Source organism: Danio aesculapii, chromosome 16, assembly GCF_903798145.1.
Source record: "Danio aesculapii chromosome 16, fDanAes4.1, whole genome shotgun sequence".
In the NCBI taxonomy this organism is placed as follows: domain Eukaryota; kingdom Metazoa; phylum Chordata; class Actinopteri; order Cypriniformes; family Danionidae; genus Danio; species Danio aesculapii.
In genome coordinates, this window is record NC_079450.1 from 29,486,350 (window position 1) to 29,503,667 (window position 17,318).

Below are 17,318 nucleotides of genomic sequence, written 5' to 3' on the forward strand. Positions count from 1 at the left end.
TTGGGGCAACTCTGGACTATGGAGTGCCTCAAGGCTTTGCGTTAGGTCCGTGTGTGTTTACAAACAACCTTCATAAATGGTGTAAATAAAGATTTTATAAAAATGTATTTGTATTTGTTATTATATTACTGTGGCCGAAAGAGCTTAACGTGCTGCAATTTAAGGAAACACATGCAATTACGCGATGCATTTTCTCACAACACTGCAAAAACATCAGAACACAACACAAATGTTTCAAGAGGACCCAAAAACATGACGGACGCCTCTGTGCTGTGGCTATTGCTCAGTAAAGTTGAAGGTAATATTTGAAAGGTGAGTTTGTTGGTTTGTTTATTTTAACATCCTGATTCCGTTGTCTTTTGTATTTTATTAGCCTAAATAACCACAATTTAAATAGCCAGGTGCGTCACATTTTAGGGTCCCCTTGAAACATTTCCGTTGTGTTCCATGCTATTTGAAAGTGCCTTTTATTCATTTGTTTGCGTTGTGAGAAATTGCAGCGCGTTTTCATAAATTGTTTGTGTTGCGAGAAAATACAGCACGTCATTCAAAAATGTGCATTCGTTGTGAGGATTTGCAGCATGTGTGCTGTTGCTTTTTTTGTAATTGCATGCGTTTTCTTAAATTGCAGCACGTTAAGCTCTCTCAGCCACCATATGATATAGACTTAGAGCTGTGGTTAAATATTGCTCGAGTAATTGATTTTGAGATTTTCCAAATGCATCGCTATTCTCTCTTGAATTGATTCTAAGCTTAGTTTTAACAGCAGATGGCACTCTAGGCTAGATTTAAAACCATACACTCAAATGCTCATGCGGAAGAGCACTTATTAGTTCACCTGAGTCAAGCAATTTGGCTTTTATGATATGAAATTAATGTAAACAGTGTACTGTCCACACTCTTGTAATTTGCTTAAACCATTCCTAACTTTATTAATGATCATTTTAGGATCATGTGGTATTTGTAAGGAATTAGATGCAAACAGAGTATGGCTGCTTGTAAAGTATGCAGCGCCATCTGCTGTTAAAAGCTAAGCTTTTTTATAATTTTTCACCACAGCTCTATTTAGTTTACCAAAAATATCATCTGACGCCTGTTTCACACCGCATGCATGAGCAGAGCTTGTTTTATCGGCGTCAATGTTAACAGATCTTTTATACATCTTTTACATCTTTTATACTAAACAGAAAAGCAGCAGTGCCATCGATATTTTCGACGCTGGGTCTATTTTTGCCACGCTGCTCACATTCAATTAAAGTGACAGTGCATCGACAATGGTCAAAAACCCATTGAATGACAGTAAAAAGTAGCAATTTTACCCAATAAATGCACTGATAGTATCCACTGATTTTTATTTAGTTAATGAAATTAACTTAAACAATTAAAAAATGCAACAAATATTTATTTGGGCCTGAACAACAAAACCAAATTTAAAACAATTGTAGGATTAGTTTTGCTCACGTTGCACACTAGTTTGATCATGTATAAATATCATTATAATTATATTGGGTAAATATTATTATAAGACCTATAAGACTACAGACCTACATCATCCTGAAAATCAAAAACAAAATTACATGATATCACAGGCGATTGTCTTTTGACCGAATGCACCTTAAAAGACATGAATGACACTCCTCAGAGCATGAGAAGTATACAGTTCTTTAGGATCTATATACTTTGTAAAATAAAGACTTGCAGGTTAAGAAAACAGCATGGGAGGAAGTTGCCGTGGGCCTTGGTGCAGATGAAAAGTAACCGTTGAAGTAAAGCAGGTGTGACGTGTGCAACATTTTTACAATCTGTATATTTGCCATAGGTATATTCGTAAATGCACTCACCCTTGGCCATCTTTGGCATGGAACTCTATCAGGTTGATCAGACAGCTGAGGTTGTTATCCAAGCTGAAAGTGTGTGCAACAGCATTTCGGCCCGTGCTGCTAAAGCTAATGAGATACAGGCTGTGAAGTGTTGCCAAAACTTCTGGATTATCGCCATCTTCAAGCTCTGCCCCGTTTAATTCAGCAATACCCTGTAGTGCGTGTAGAGTCTGCATAAGCCACACCCAAAAGCCATCATCCATCAGCCCCTCTCCACCTGCTGCAGCTTCTTCCCCCTCAACCTCTGAAAGGGGCGTCAGTGGAGCCAAATGAGAGGGTGGGGTGAGATGGGTAAGGGGCGTGAGGAGACGGAGCAGCAAATTAATGGTTTCGTGTTGACTAAGGAGGAAGAGGAGACCCTGCTGGGACTGGGACAAGAAACGCATCAGTTCTCGAACGGCCTGTAGGACTCCAATGTGAGCACATGTAGCGGGATATGACAAGACAACTCCCAGAGATTCCAGAAGGTGACATGCGTGCATGTATCTGTTAAAAATAATACATCAAATTCAATTAAACAATAATTAAATGCTACACAAGCCATGTATTTTAACTTTATATTAATCATCTTTGATGGAATAGTATGCCCAAAGTGAGAAATTTACTCACACTAAGGCCATCCAAGATGTAGGTGGCCATTCATCAGTACAACAATACAGACTTGGTGAAACCTTGGTTCTTGATAATTCATAACTTGCGAATCAGTTTTGACAATTTCAAGAGTCAAAAAACATAAGCATGGCTAGCTTATGTGCCATCATCTTGATATAGCTTCACCATGCATTTGTCTCAGAGCTTGTACCCCAAAAAGTTGTAAACACACTAAGAAGCATTTGCTGAGGACCTAGATTAAAATTAATAAAGTTGTAAATGTTAAAGCTTCAAAATTGTAAAGTTGTTAAAAAATGTTCAATAAAGCTGTTTGGTTTCTTGCACAGATGTATAACACATCAATGTCTAGTCAAAAGCCACGGGTACTATTTTATTTTGATTGTATGTTTTTTTTTTTTTTACTCTCAAAGTACCATTGGCTATTGACTTTTTTATGAATCATCAAAAACCACGGTTTGAGCTAAAAATCTTCTTAAATGTTCAACTGAGAACAAAAAGTCCTAAATTTGGGATGGCCGGATGATGAATGAATTAACAGCTAATTTTCATGTGTGGGAGTAGTTTGGCATTATATTTAAAAAAAATAATAAATAAATAAAATGTTTTAATTGAAACCTGAGAGACTCCTGAACGTCCAGTTAACCAAAATTAACACCATTCAAGGTTAAATAGTTGTATTTAAAAAAAGCCATATGCATCTAAAGTTTTAATCAATGTTTTGGAAAGAAATACAATTAATATATGAACAGTTCAGATTCAAAAACCTCTAAATGCCATCTGACATTTTCTCCTAAAAAGAGCTTTTTTCTCAGCCTCCTGTTTATGTTCAGTTATTTCACTTTAAAAGCAACGAATATAACTTATTCGCCACTATGAAAGTAAAATTTGTCAGCCTACACACAGGAGTCGAAGAAAAATGCTCATTTTAGAAGAAAATATCAAACGGCATTTAGAGGTTTTTGCATGTGAACTCTTCATATATGAAACGTATTTAATTACGTATTTCGCCTTTTTAAAGATGCTTTAATGATCTTTTAGAACTTTACAAAAGCAACAGAGACCTGAATTTTATTAATTTCCCGAATTTGTATTTCAAAGATTAACCATATTAGTTTTCATTGGTTAGGAAGGACATGATGGTGAGCCAATTATCAAAGAATTTCTACCTTTGGGTAAACTATGCCTTTTAGCACAATCAACAGGAACCACTTGGAAAAAAAACTAGGGATGCACTGAATTTTTGACAACTGAAAATTTTCAACAGCAAATTACATTTAGCATGTTTTTATGAGGAAAATGAAAGGCTATGTCGCTCCATGCAGTAAACAGTATACTTGTTCCTGCTGCTTGCAATAGTGCTACAGTGCTGTCATGGTAACACTGGCAAAATAACTGACTTACAGTACTCATTCACTGTGAATAAAACGATACTGTCAATACTAGCTTGTGGTTTTGAGTTGAGTAAAATGTAAAAAGTTTTACATCATTAGTTTATATAATTGAATTAAATATTAAATAATTATTACAAAAGGATTTTCAATTTCAGTTTTTGGCCAAGTAAATTTTCAATTTCAGCCTGTGTTTTTTTATTTCAATGCATCCCTAAAAACAAAAAGCACAGTCCTGACCTGTAGAGTGTGGGATAGGGATCATCTCGCTCTGGTGGCCCAGTGATCCGGACATTGGTGGGAAAAGCTTTCCCAGGAGGCTGTACCATACAGTGAGGTGCTGTTTCCAGCAGGTGGAGCAGTTCCTCCAGGAGACCCTGCAGCCTCTCCAGGTCAGCCTCTGACAAAGAGGCAGATTCCAACAAAGTATCGATGTCCATTGGGCTTTCCCGCTCTGCCTCCTGGGTTTCCCTCTCTCTCTCCTCCCCTTCCCTCTCAGTGCTTTCTCTGTCTCTCTCTACAGCTTCGCTCTCACTGCCCTCACGCTCGCCCACCTCCCCTACAGTGGGATGCCGTTCAGCCCAAACGCTGGCAGTTTTCTGCAGGTCAGTCAAAACCTCATATAAATGTCCTTTATGTAATATGGCTGCACCTGCAGTTGCGACACGAACAGTCTGGTCCAATAGAAAGAGATCGAGCAGACGCTGATACCCGCTTGTCCCATCATCATCATGATGGTGGCGATCTCTGAGCATGGCCTCGATGCCCTGTGGCTCGCTGATGATGCTGTCGAGGGAGCGCAGCACGTTGAGTTTCAGAGTGGATGAAACGTGTTCTGCAAACAGCAGGCCCAGGAGCCTGCCAACAATCCCCTTCTCCAGCAGATCCTGCACAGCCTGGGCACCACAGTCAGCCAAGGCAGAGACCAGTTTGGTTCCTGCTTTAAGCTGGCGCAGGTTCAGTGCTATGGGCTGTGCCAGAGCAACGTCCAAATTAAGAGCTTCACAGCTCCAGTCGACCAATTGCTTCAACTTTTCGCTCTGCCCATCGGGGTCCTTAATAGACAGGAAGCTCATTCCTTTTACTAGAAAGGCAGGGACTTCCTCTAAAGCAGTTACCCAACCTGCACCTCTCTCCGCCCCCTGCGCCTCTCCCCAGGCCTCCAGCAGTTCTGAGAGTTTAGCTGCAGACTCTGCCCATGAGGAGCTCGAGTCCTCGATGTCCACCGTTTTGAGGCGTTTTAGCTCTGCCTCATAGCGTGTGATGTGTGGTGGAGTGAAGTGCTGGAGGGGTCGAAGTTCACGCTCATACGGGTCATACTGCACAGTTGGTAGTGAGGCGAGGTCTTCAGGTGTATAGTCCAGGTCAAAAGCAGGAAGCTTGAAAGCCCCGCTCTCTAAATCCTCCTCATCACTGGATATCTGCTCATATCCATCATCACCTGAGGGTGAAAACAAAACACATCACACACTTGTTGCCTTTCCAAAGAGCAAACAGAACATCATGTCACCAGAAGAGAAATGGAGCAAGTTCAGTCTTGACTTTGAATTCTGTTGTAGTGTTTAATTGAGTTGGCCGTCTCAGCAAATCAGACTATAAATCAGACTTGTAAGGTTCTTGTGAATGAGTCAGAACTCTGCAGAAAAACTGGTCTCCGCATCACTTCTAGAAGTCTTAGAAAGAATTCTCTCAATTTTAAGTGTGAACATTTTCAAAATACATGTTAAAATATTCTGCAGCCAAGGGGGCTATTTATGAAAACCCATGACAGACTGAATCAATATATACAGTACTCAGCATAAATGAGTACAACTCTCTTTTATTTAATGCTTTTTAAGATCTCTTTTATACTGGTGTTTTCTATAGGGTGTTTAACAATACTTTTTGTGCATACACACTACTAGTCAAAAGTTTGGGGTCAGTTTTTTTAAAGAAAAAGATTCTGTTCAAAAGATTCTGTTTAATAAATGTGGCGACATTTATTAAATGAAAAAAAAAGTTGTTAAATATTTATTACAATTTTAAATAACTGCTTTCTTATTGTATGTAGTTTCAAATGACATTATTACTCCAGTTATTATAGCTTTTATTACTTTTCCATTATTAATAATATTATTATTATTGCTATTAATAATAATAATAACAACAATAATATATATATATATATATATATATATATATATATATATATATATATATATATATATATATATATATATATATATATATATAATATTAAGAGTTTATTTCTGAAGGATCATGTGACTGAAGACTGAAGAAATTAAGCTGAAAATTAGTTATTAAAAATCACTGGAATAAATTATTAAATTAAATTAGAAGCTACTTTTGAACAGTTATTTTATAGTGCGATAACAATTAAAAATTCTACAATTTGTACTGTATTTTTGATTAAATTAATGCAACTTTGGTGAGCAGAAGCTTATTTTAAAACATTTAAAGATTATTGTCTATATTTACTGAAAGATTTGTAAAAAATATGAATGATCAAAAGGGGGTGTACGTATTTACGCTGAGCATTGTAATAAGTATAAACATATTTAATATTATGTAACAGATTTATTTTACAAGGAAGCACTTTCTTGCACTCACATGAAACAGCTAATTTATTTGTCCCCATCAGCACACATTGTATTCATTTCAACTCCTCACCTTCACCATCTTCATCTGTCACATCATCACCCACTTCATCTTCCTCATCATCTTCATCTCCTTCAGTTCCTTCTGACTGCACTTCATCCTCTTCATCATCAGCAGGACCCTCATCATCCTCCTGCTCTGCATCAGAGTACGTCTCATCAGCAGGAAGAGACCCTCGCTCAGGTGAAACGGGTTCCAGGTAATCATCACCCTGATGTTCTGTGTTCTCCACCTTCACTGGACCTAATGTACAAACAACACAGTGAAGCCCAGATAAACTGATTATTGCATAACAAATAAGCAATAACAAAAAGGGTTCAAATATAAATATATATATATATATATATATATATATATATATATATATATATATATATATATATATATATAAAGTTGACAACAATGTAAATATTATGACATTAAATTCAGAACTAATTATAACATATGGAAATGTTTTGTTTATTAACCTGTCTCTCAAAATGTTAGTTTGAAATAATTAAATATATATGTGCACTATCGAAAGTTTGGTGTCAGTAGGATTTTAAATGTTTTAAAATAAGCTTCTCCTGCTCACCAAGGCTGCATTTATTCAATCACAAATGCAATACAAATTGTAAAATTGTGAAATGTTATTGCACTATGAAATAACTGTTCACAAGTAGTTTATCATTTAATTTAATAATTTATTCCAGTGATTTAAAAGATGAATTTTCCGCGTCATTACTCCAATCTTCAGAGTCACATGATCCTTCAGAAATCACTCTAATATTAATTATTATTATTATAAATATTATTATTAATGGTAATAGTAATAAGCAATAATGACTGGAGTAATCATTTCATTTGAAACTACATAAAATAAATAATAAATACATATTTAATAAATAAACAATAAGTGCATATATATATATATATACATACATATACATATATATACATATACACATATATATATATATATATATATATATATATATATATATATATATACATATACATATACATATACATATATATATATATATATATATATATATATATATATATATATATATATATATATATATATATATATATATATATATACATATATATATATATATATAAAAACACAAACATTATATATATATAGTTTTCTATGAAAACTCAAAACAGAAGCATTTTACAGGACCCCACGGTATGTGTACAGATTGATAAGATTTAGGAGACCAATTCTCACTTCCCTGGATTTATTAGGTATGCGAGTAAAATGTTACATTTTTTTTATTTCTTTTTTTTTATTTTATAATTGTCTCATAAAATGTCTTTAACAAATAAAATTTTTTTTATTTAGAGCCTTGCGTTTTTCAGAAAATGATAATAGGTTATATGCATAACTAGTGTTTCTTACCATACTGATATTCTAGTGAACGGTTAATGTGACTTTTTCCAATTTTATAAGGTTCCTTTTACAGCATCAATGTTGTAATGTAATTAAAATATAATCAGTTAAATAGACTTCAGCATTCATTTAGTTGTTTAAGTGTAAAACAAGATGAAAAGGTGTTTAACATGCACATACCTGTCAGAATCAGCAGGCTAGCGCAGAAACAACATTGAAAATACTGGGGTAAAATAAATTTTTGGATTTTAAAGACATGCCACAGGAAAATATAATGTAACGCAGTGCTTCTTGTGCAATCTGAAACCCACTTTATATCATATATCAATCAGGCAGTGAAGATCACCAATTTTCAAAGAAAATAAACCTTAAACGCGCCGATTTTGTAATGCCATACAGTTCACCAGAAGTGTTTGACCCAGGTTACTGAAAAGTTAAAAGTATTTCTGCATGCTTTCGCATACACCCTGTTGGTCAAAATACCATGTTTTCATTTGTTGTGATAAAAAATAATGGGTATTCTATTCTTCTGAAGTTAAAACATTAGTGTTAGGTTGCCTAAAATGAATATGAACACTTTTGTGCAATTTATTTTTTATAATTATTATTATTTTTTTTTTTTCACCTTTTATTGACAGGACAGTGGAGATTAACAGACAGAAAAGTATGGGAAGCAGAGAGAGGGGAAGGATCGGCAAAGGACCTCGAGCCGAGAATCGAACTCGGGTCGCCGCGAGCACCTGAGTGCTATATGTCGACGCACTAACAACTAGGCTATTGGCACCGACGTGCAGATGGAATTTAATGCAAAAATAAAACGCTCCAAATGACAATGCTTTTTGGGAAGAAATGTTTAAATTTGGACGGAATTTCAGCAGCATTTTCAAAAGGTCTCATATTTTTTCCCATAGCAGAAAACTTAATCATTTTCAAACTGACATACATTGACCAGGTGCAGGCATTGCTTCCTCCTCATCATCATCTGGCGGAGGTGGTCCCGGTGGTGTCCGTGGACCTCTGGGTTGTGGTCTGGGTGGGCTGCCATTAAACTGCTCTTCATTCTCCCACTCTGCCAGCAACATACACACAAATGGCACTTACTTTTCCATCTCATGCTAGGACTTCCAGAGATAAATTTGCATAATATATATTAGTGCTAACCAAGCTTAATGAGCCTCTTGGACCCGATCTGCTGCTGTTGGGGAGGAGGAGGTGGAGGAGGTGGTGGAGAGTCCCGCTCATGACTGTGAGGGCGTTCGGCTGTACCATACACTGCCAACGTCAAGCATGTGTACCAGCCACGCAGAACCAGCCCATCTGTGTTTATCTTTAATAACACAAAGGCAAAATCAAAATCAACACACATCTCTGAGAAGGAGGAGCAAAGAGTCCAAAACACAAATAAGGTCTGATTTGCCTACAGGCCATGTGAGTGCATGAGCTGACAGCTTTAGTCATTACAGAGGCATGTGCAAATACTCCGTGGATTTGGGAAAATGCTTTTCAAGTGTTCGTAGCGCTGAAGAAAGCAGTTGTCAGCAGTTTTGGTGAAACCACAAGCATACTGGCACTAAATGTGTGTTAGTTGCACACGGAAATATGATGCTGGCAGTAAGGGGGGTCTCTTACCTTTCCATTCGGTCTGAAGATGATTGATTTGTTTTCATCATATTCAAGGCTAATAAAAAACAAACAGATATCAGTGATTTGAACAATTAAAAAGTGCATCTATTCAGCTAATGATTTGTGAAACAGTGTACTGTATTTCCTGCTGAGCCTGTCCAACACAGGTGTAGGTGTGTGTGTGTGTGTGTGTGAGTTTATTTAGTACCTGCCCAGCCTGTCAAAGACCGGGGCGTTGGGTTTGGACACATTGTTGAAGAACAGGTCCAACTGGAATGCGTGAGGGGCAGTTTCCCTGATGAGACACAGGAGGAAAGGGGCTTTGTAACTGTCAAAATTCAAACCTGAAACCCCTATGTATCATCATAAGTGATTACTGCTTATTAAAACTGCTTGTAAATCAGGCCAACTTAATAAATGCATATTTTCAGAATAGATTTATTGTTGTGTTTACCGCTTTCAAAAGGACAGAATAAGCAATTAAGTATACAGCGTGTCCCATCAAAGGGAACTTTTTGCTTTTCTTTCATTGTTCTCTTCTTAGATTTGGAGACAAGAACGATGAGGGATGAGGTCATGGGGAAAAGCTGAGAGTGGTGGGAGAATAGAGGTGTGGTGGCTCTGTTTTTAAAGAAGGAACAATAGCGTCCACAGAAACCTTTTTCCAATGTCCTCCAGCCATTTCTCTTGTGAAGATCCCACAGTATTACTCATGGCCTATTGTGCACTATAGCAGCACTGGGGCAGTTTGTACACACTGTAAACATGGCAGAAGCCCTGCTAACGGTCATTCTATGTCAAGTAGGTGACTTTATATTTGTGTGTATTACATAATATATAAAATACCAATTAAATAAAAAGTACAAATATTTTTACAAAGGATGCATTTTATTGATCAAAAGAGTATTATTTATAAGCGTGTTATTTCTTATATTTTAAATAAATGCTGTTCTTTTTACCTTTAAAAAATAATTTAAATGTAAAAAACTATTTTACACTGTAATATTTCACAATACTGTAATTTAACTACCTTTTTTGCTCAAGAAAATGCAGACCAGGTGTGCATAAAAACACTTAAGCATTAATAAAAATCAACATTAAACCTTTAAATGGCAGTGTTTAATAAAGTAAGCATTGCTTATTCGAGATGTCTTTTTTACTTCATTAAAACACGACTCTTTGAGTTCATGTGTGTTTTCTCACCCAAATGCTCTGCTGTCAGGCAGGTTGCTGTGTGCTTTGATGCCAGGGGGAATCACTCGCACTTCTGTGATCAGGACACCGTAAGGAAACCGCACCACATCCACATTTGTCAGCTTGTAATAGAACAGACAGAGAAATATGTTAAGAAGCTCATCAAGACCAGGATCAATGTTTTCACAGACAGACTAGTGCAATGGCTAGATTTGTCATGCCCACACCCTGACTGAGCAGCCAACCGGAAAAAAAACAATCTGGCTTATTCAGCTGTTGAAGTCCTGGAATTAGGATTCCTATGGTTCAAGGTATTCAGCAGCACAAAAAACATTCTCTGAAGTTTCTTATTGAATCTAAAAATGGCAGAACGGTTCCTTTCCTCAGCAAACTTTCTTCAGTCATGGGACAACTGGCCTGTCCAACCTGTTTCTACGAAGCAACAATACAAAAGCACTCACCGACCACATGCATGCATACACACCCAAACAAGACCATTTTTAGAACAAGAGATATGCTATCAGAATTTACCAAAATACTATTAGGCAAAACACTGCAGTGAGGTGAAACAATGTCAACAATGAAAAATATAACATCTCGCACACAAACAAACTTTTTTTTTCCTCAATGGGGTGTATTTGCACAGATAGTCCTTTTCAGCCTCCGATAAACTTCAGGTGAAAAGTAAATAAGATTTCATAAGGTTACTTTAACAGCATTAATGTTATTTAAATATGATCAATAATAGACTTTTAAAAATCATTCATTTAGTTGTTCAAGTGTAAAATGAGATAAAAATCCATTTAAATGCAAGCACCATCAAAAGCAGCAGGTGAGCACAGAAACCCCACTAAAAATACTGTGCTAAAATAAATTTCCATATTCCAAAGACATAGCATGGAACAATGGGATTTTATGCAGTGCTTCTTGTACGGTCTGAGATCCATTTTATATTGTATGTCAGTCAGGCAGTGATGAACATTGATTTTGGAAAAAAAACTACATCTGAAACGATTTTGTAATAGCTTATTCAAAATTATAAGTCCTTGTGCATTTGCCCCAATCTGTTTTGTTTTCATTTAATGGACTACTTTATGGAATTTTAACAATTAAATTATATTTGAGAAATCAGAAATAATTAGCACTTTTATTACTCATATATATATATATATATGTATTTAATTTTTTTTATTTTAATTGTATATATATATATATGTATTTAATTTTTTTTATTTTAATTGTATATATATATATATATATATATATATATATATATATATATATATATATATACACACACACATGCGCGCGCGCGCACACACACACACACACACACACACACATATATATATATATATATATATATATATATATATATATATATATATATATATATATATATATATATATATATATATATATATATATATATATATATATATATATATATATATATATATATATATATATAAATTTCAATTAACCGCCAAGCCATTTTAGGTAATCGGTTACTGAAGATTTAAAGAAACTAAAGGTTTCACTTCATTTCAGAGGTCCCCTATAGGCATGCTGTTGAAAATAACTCTCAGTACTAGTAAACTGTTAGGTTGCTATTAGGACTAGGAGATAAGAAGTTCACATACTTACAAAGTTACTCATTGTCAGCCAAATTTGTGGTGTTGGGCCTTCATAAAACTGTTAGCAGATATTATGGGGACAGTCTATTGATGCTGTAGTTTAGTCACTGCTAGTTAACTTGTACTTACAACCAAATGTTGAACAAGACCCATCAAAATAAAGTGTTGCCTAGTTTATATAGATACTCATAGATCTGTCACGATATCTGTATTTTGTTGTACAATATAATGCACCAAAATATATTGCGATAAACGATATTACTGTCATTTTAGGACCATTTTTTGTCACTTATTATATAATGTCAGAATAAGAACACTTTTCCAAAGAACACATAATATTTTATTCTTAAGAAAATTTCATATAATTATAGTCATTTAAACAGTTTAATAGTTAGGCACTGGAATCAGAATGTGGATATCCTAAATAAATAATAATACATTTTGAGAAAAAAATGCAAGGTAAAAAGTAACAGAGGCTGCAATATCAGCTACCAAATCTATTTTCAGTTGTCAGACACTCACATGAAAATATACTATAGTGATTTATAGAAAATACTACAGTGTTTTTTAACCATACTGACACGGACACCTCTAATAGGGATAGAAATGTATATTGCATCACCAAAAATGAATGTGGTCATGTTTATGTGTTGTGCGTTAAGACGATATAGATTATTGTGACAGCCCTAGTCACGTAATTACATTATGTTAAGTCCATTTTGCTCAATCCTTCTCTTTTTAATTAATGCACTGCCTGTCAACATTTAGTTGTAAATGCAGGTTTTTGCTTGTCTAAAAAAGTTTAGCCAAGCGAATCAGATGTGATCACACAAACTACAACTATATTAAAAACATACCACACTGAAATAAAGCCCTTACAGTCCAGACACACAATCATAGAAATAATGAACAAAACATTCAAGCAACCACAGCAAAAAAATATTTACACACAAAGATGAGACTATAAAAGGGAGGTCAAAAAGCTTTTTATAGTTTAAAGCTAAATTATTAGCTCTTGTGAAATTTTCATTCTTTTTAAAATATTTCCCAAGTGATGTTTAACAAAGCAAGGAAGTTTTCACAGTGTTTTCTACATTTTTTTCTGGAAAACGCTTCTTTTAGTTGGCTATAATTAAAGCAGCTCTTAATCTTTAAAGTAATTTTAAAGGTCAAAATTAATAACACCCTTCTCAAAAAATACAGAAATAACCACTGTCCACTATTGAAGTAAAGTTGGTTTTATTTTCACTCATACGACCTTCTCCTTAATAATATAATTTAACAAAAATATTCTTTGCAAATTCTAAATAGTGAAATTATATTAGCAGTCAATGACTATCAAAGTACAACATTGCTCACAGTCAAATAAATAGTGCTGATGTTCTTTTGAAGTCATACTTGCATGTAATTTCAGTTCAAATATTCAAAGTACTATAGTAAACAATATAGGGAGCATGTCACAAGTTGCTGCCCACTGAACGAATGTGCGAATATAAAACCAACTTCACCACAATCTGTCCACTGACTTGCCAATTTAACCTAAAAACTTAGTCAAGCCATTAACTTTTAAGCTGAAAACTAGTATCTTGGAAAATACCTAGTAAAATATTATGTACTGTCTTCGTGGCAAAGACAAAAGAAATTAGTTACTATAAACTAGTAGTTAAAACTACTAGATTAAAGAAAAACTTCTCTCTGTTAAACACCACTTGGGAAATATTTGAAAAGGCATTAAAACTTCACAGGAACAATGATAAGTTTGACTGTATATATAAAAAAAGTTCAAAATTAATGTACAACTAAATTATACATTGAACACAGGGGTTTGTAAATTCTATTTGGCCCAACTCCAAACACACTGAGGTAAAGTTGGTTTTATATTCACACATTCGTCCTTATATTGTTTACCATTCTAATTTGAATATTAGGTGTGAAATCGCATTTAATTGACGTCAAAACAACATCAGCACTATTTAATTGACTGTAAACAGTGTCGTACTTTGATTGTCATTGGCTACTATTATAATTTCGCTATTTAGAATTTGCAAATAATACTTTTCAGAAATGATATTAAGGAGAAAGTTCGAATATAAAACAAACTTTACCTCAACTCCAAACACTTTCTATACAGCTATAAGTTTTTCTACACAGACTGACCATATTGTTTACAAACACAAGCGCTCCTGACAGATAACCAAGCTCATGAGAACCGGAAACGTTACTAAACAAGCACCGCTACACTTTGTTCACAAAAACATGTTATTATAAAGAAAATCAGATATTTGGTTTGTCACAGTAACGTTATATACTGCTTGCTTATAGCCACGAGTTTGCTTGCAATGAGGAAACAACTTTAACATTGTCTTCACTTTAGACTTGTTCTGCTACAGCACAGCTCGCGTAATTGTTTTAGTGGAGAATACCGAGTAATTATGAAAACACGAGTTGTATTTTACCTTGAATGTACTAGATATGTATGAATTACTGTGGTAACGTTGATTAGCAAGCTAAATGCTTCCAGCGCCCTGTGCGTTACTAGAGTGGAAACTTTAAGAACCACGAAAATATTTTAACGTGTGTTAAAGCGTATAGCCTCTGCAACATCCCGTTGAAAGTCACGGGTGAAGATATAAAACGCTGCACGTTTACCTCTGCATTTTGATGCTTGAACGTATCTAAAAAAAGCAGCTCCATAGCAGAATCCCCCGCCATCTTTCTTGATCACATTAGAACTTCCGGTAAGGGATATACTTCCGGGATGAAGGCGTACGTCAGAAATGTTTTTTCGGCATTTTTAGCCTAGTTAAAATATGTTTGGTCGCTTTGCAAACCAAATCTTTCTCGTGAGATTTACTTAAAACGATTATTGAACCTCATAGAACAAACTGTGACTTAAAAAAAAAATAAAAAAGTATCCTTCATGTTTATTGTTGTGAGCTAATATATTTTTGATAATTAACTTTATTCAAGGGAAAGTTTATCCAAAAATGTAAATTCTTTCCTAATTTTCTCACCCTTTACTTGTTTGAGTTTTTTGTGTTGAGCACAAAAGAAGATTAGAAAACACGCCTAGGGGAGAGCGGGGCACAAAGTAACACATTTTGGTTTTGGTCAAATAATGAACAAAGTAATGGGGTTAGACACACCATATTTTTTTTACCAACAAATGAGCACTGGAATTATGATCGCCGGACCTATGGTTTCTGTGCAGTATTGCCAAAAGTGCCAGGAGTATAAATGTTACTATTTAGCCCACCTGCGGGGCAAGTTGTAACAGACAGAGGGTTAGTTGTAACACATGCTTACAAAGGCAGATTTGACACAGTTAATTTAATTTTTGTTTACTTTAATTAGGAGCTAGATTTCCTCAGTTATTGGCTCATTTCTTTTTATTCTACATAGCACAGTGTGTTTATGAATTTATTTGTTTATTGGATAAACACATTTGAATGTATTTGCATTATTATCCATTTATCCATTAATATAGAATGTATTTATTTGCATTATCAGCAATAAAATATATATTTTTTCAATTAAAACAATATTTACTATTAAAAAACATTTTTATTTAAAAAGTTCTCAACATTACACTCAAAATTCAAAAAAATTATTTTGTGTGTTTAATTAGTGTCCAACAACTAACCCTGCTGTGTCATGTTTTCCTAAAAACTGGCTAGCAGTCACTGTGTGTTTCTTACATCTTTCAAAATGGTTTAATCTTTTAGCCTAGAAGACGGTGATCACAACAATATAAGATTTTACATTCATACTTTCACAGATGTTTTAAAATAAAAAAATAAAGAGAATAATAAAAAATACTTTTATGCTGCAAAAATGGTTTGTCCTGTGTTTCTCATTCAAATTTCGCCGAATTTTTTCAATAATTGGCAGGAAGATGTCTGCCAACACTGTGGTGTAAACCTCGGATGCATGCCATTAAATACCTTAAAACTCTGTGTTACATTTAACCTCACGTTACTCTGTGCTCCGCGCTCCCCTATATTTGAGATTGTTGGAAACTTCTAACTTCATTCATTTATTCATTCATTTTCTATTTGGCTTAGTCCCTTTATTAATCTGGGGTCTCCACAGTGGAATGAACCACCAACTTATCCAGCACACGCATTTACGCAGCGGAAGCCCTTCCAGCCGTAACCCATCTCTGGGAAACACCCATACATTCTCATTCACACACATACACCATGGACAATGTTAGCTTACCCAATTCACCTTAAGCGCATGTCTTTGGACTGTGGGGGAAACCGGAGCACCAGGAGGAAACCCACACGAACGCAGGGAGAACATGCAAACTCCACACATAAATGCCAACTGACCCAGCCGAGGCTCGAACCAACGACCTTCTTGCTGTGAGGCAACAGCACGTTGCCCTTATTATTGGTCTATAAATCACTAAATGGCCTAGGACCTCAATACATTACAGATATGCTCACTGAATACAAACCTAATAGATCACTCAGATCTTTAGGATCATATAAACAAGAAATTCCAAGAGTTCAGTCAAAGCAGGGTTATTCGGCTTTCAGCTACTACCCCCCTCGCTGCTGGAATCAGCTTCCAGAAATGATCAGATGTGCTCCAACATTGGGCATGTTCAGATCAAGACTGAAAACACATCTGTTTAGCTGTGCCTTTCCTAAATGAGCACTGTGCTACGTCCGACAGATCGCACTATTATGTTGTTCTGTTCTTTTTCATTCTTTTATAACTTGTTTCAACACATTTTATCTGTTTTTATCAGTATTTTTATTATTTGTTTTTATTTTTCTTATACTTGTCTCTTTTATTCCTGTTTATGTAAAAGCACTTTGAATTGCCACTGTGTATGAAATGTGCTATATAAATAAACTTGCCTTGCCTTGCGCTAAAGCCATTTAACCAAACAAATTTATAAATGAATAGATGATAATAATTATGGATAACTTGA

The 17,318-nt window shown here is 35.0% G+C and overlaps 1 protein-coding gene across 4 annotated transcripts in view; it reads right to left on the reverse strand.

The window, feature by feature from the left end:
• The window catches only part of virma (vir like m6A methyltransferase associated), a 37,941-nt gene extending 22,835 nt beyond the window's left edge, over nucleotides 1-15,106 (reverse strand). For all 4 annotated transcript variants that reach the window (XM_056474960.1, XM_056474959.1, XM_056474958.1 and 1 more), the window contains exons 1-9: nucleotides 15,023-15,106; nucleotides 10,746-10,858; nucleotides 9,751-9,837; nucleotides 9,549-9,597; nucleotides 9,081-9,246; nucleotides 8,863-8,988; nucleotides 6,551-6,781; nucleotides 4,121-5,321; nucleotides 1,842-2,366 (exon numbers count right to left, since the gene is read on the reverse strand). In XM_056474960.1, coding sequence (XP_056330935.1) covers nucleotides 1,842-2,366; nucleotides 4,121-5,321; nucleotides 6,551-6,781; nucleotides 8,863-8,988; nucleotides 9,081-9,246; nucleotides 9,549-9,597; nucleotides 9,751-9,837; nucleotides 10,746-10,858; nucleotides 15,023-15,085 — 2,561 coding nt within the window. In that variant the 5' untranslated portion in view covers nucleotides 15,086-15,106. The remainder of the gene's footprint in view (nucleotides 1-1,841; nucleotides 2,367-4,120; nucleotides 5,322-6,550; nucleotides 6,782-8,862; nucleotides 8,989-9,080; nucleotides 9,247-9,548; nucleotides 9,598-9,750; nucleotides 9,838-10,745; nucleotides 10,859-15,022) is intronic.
• Between the last annotated feature and the right edge of the window lie 2,212 nt (nucleotides 15,107-17,318).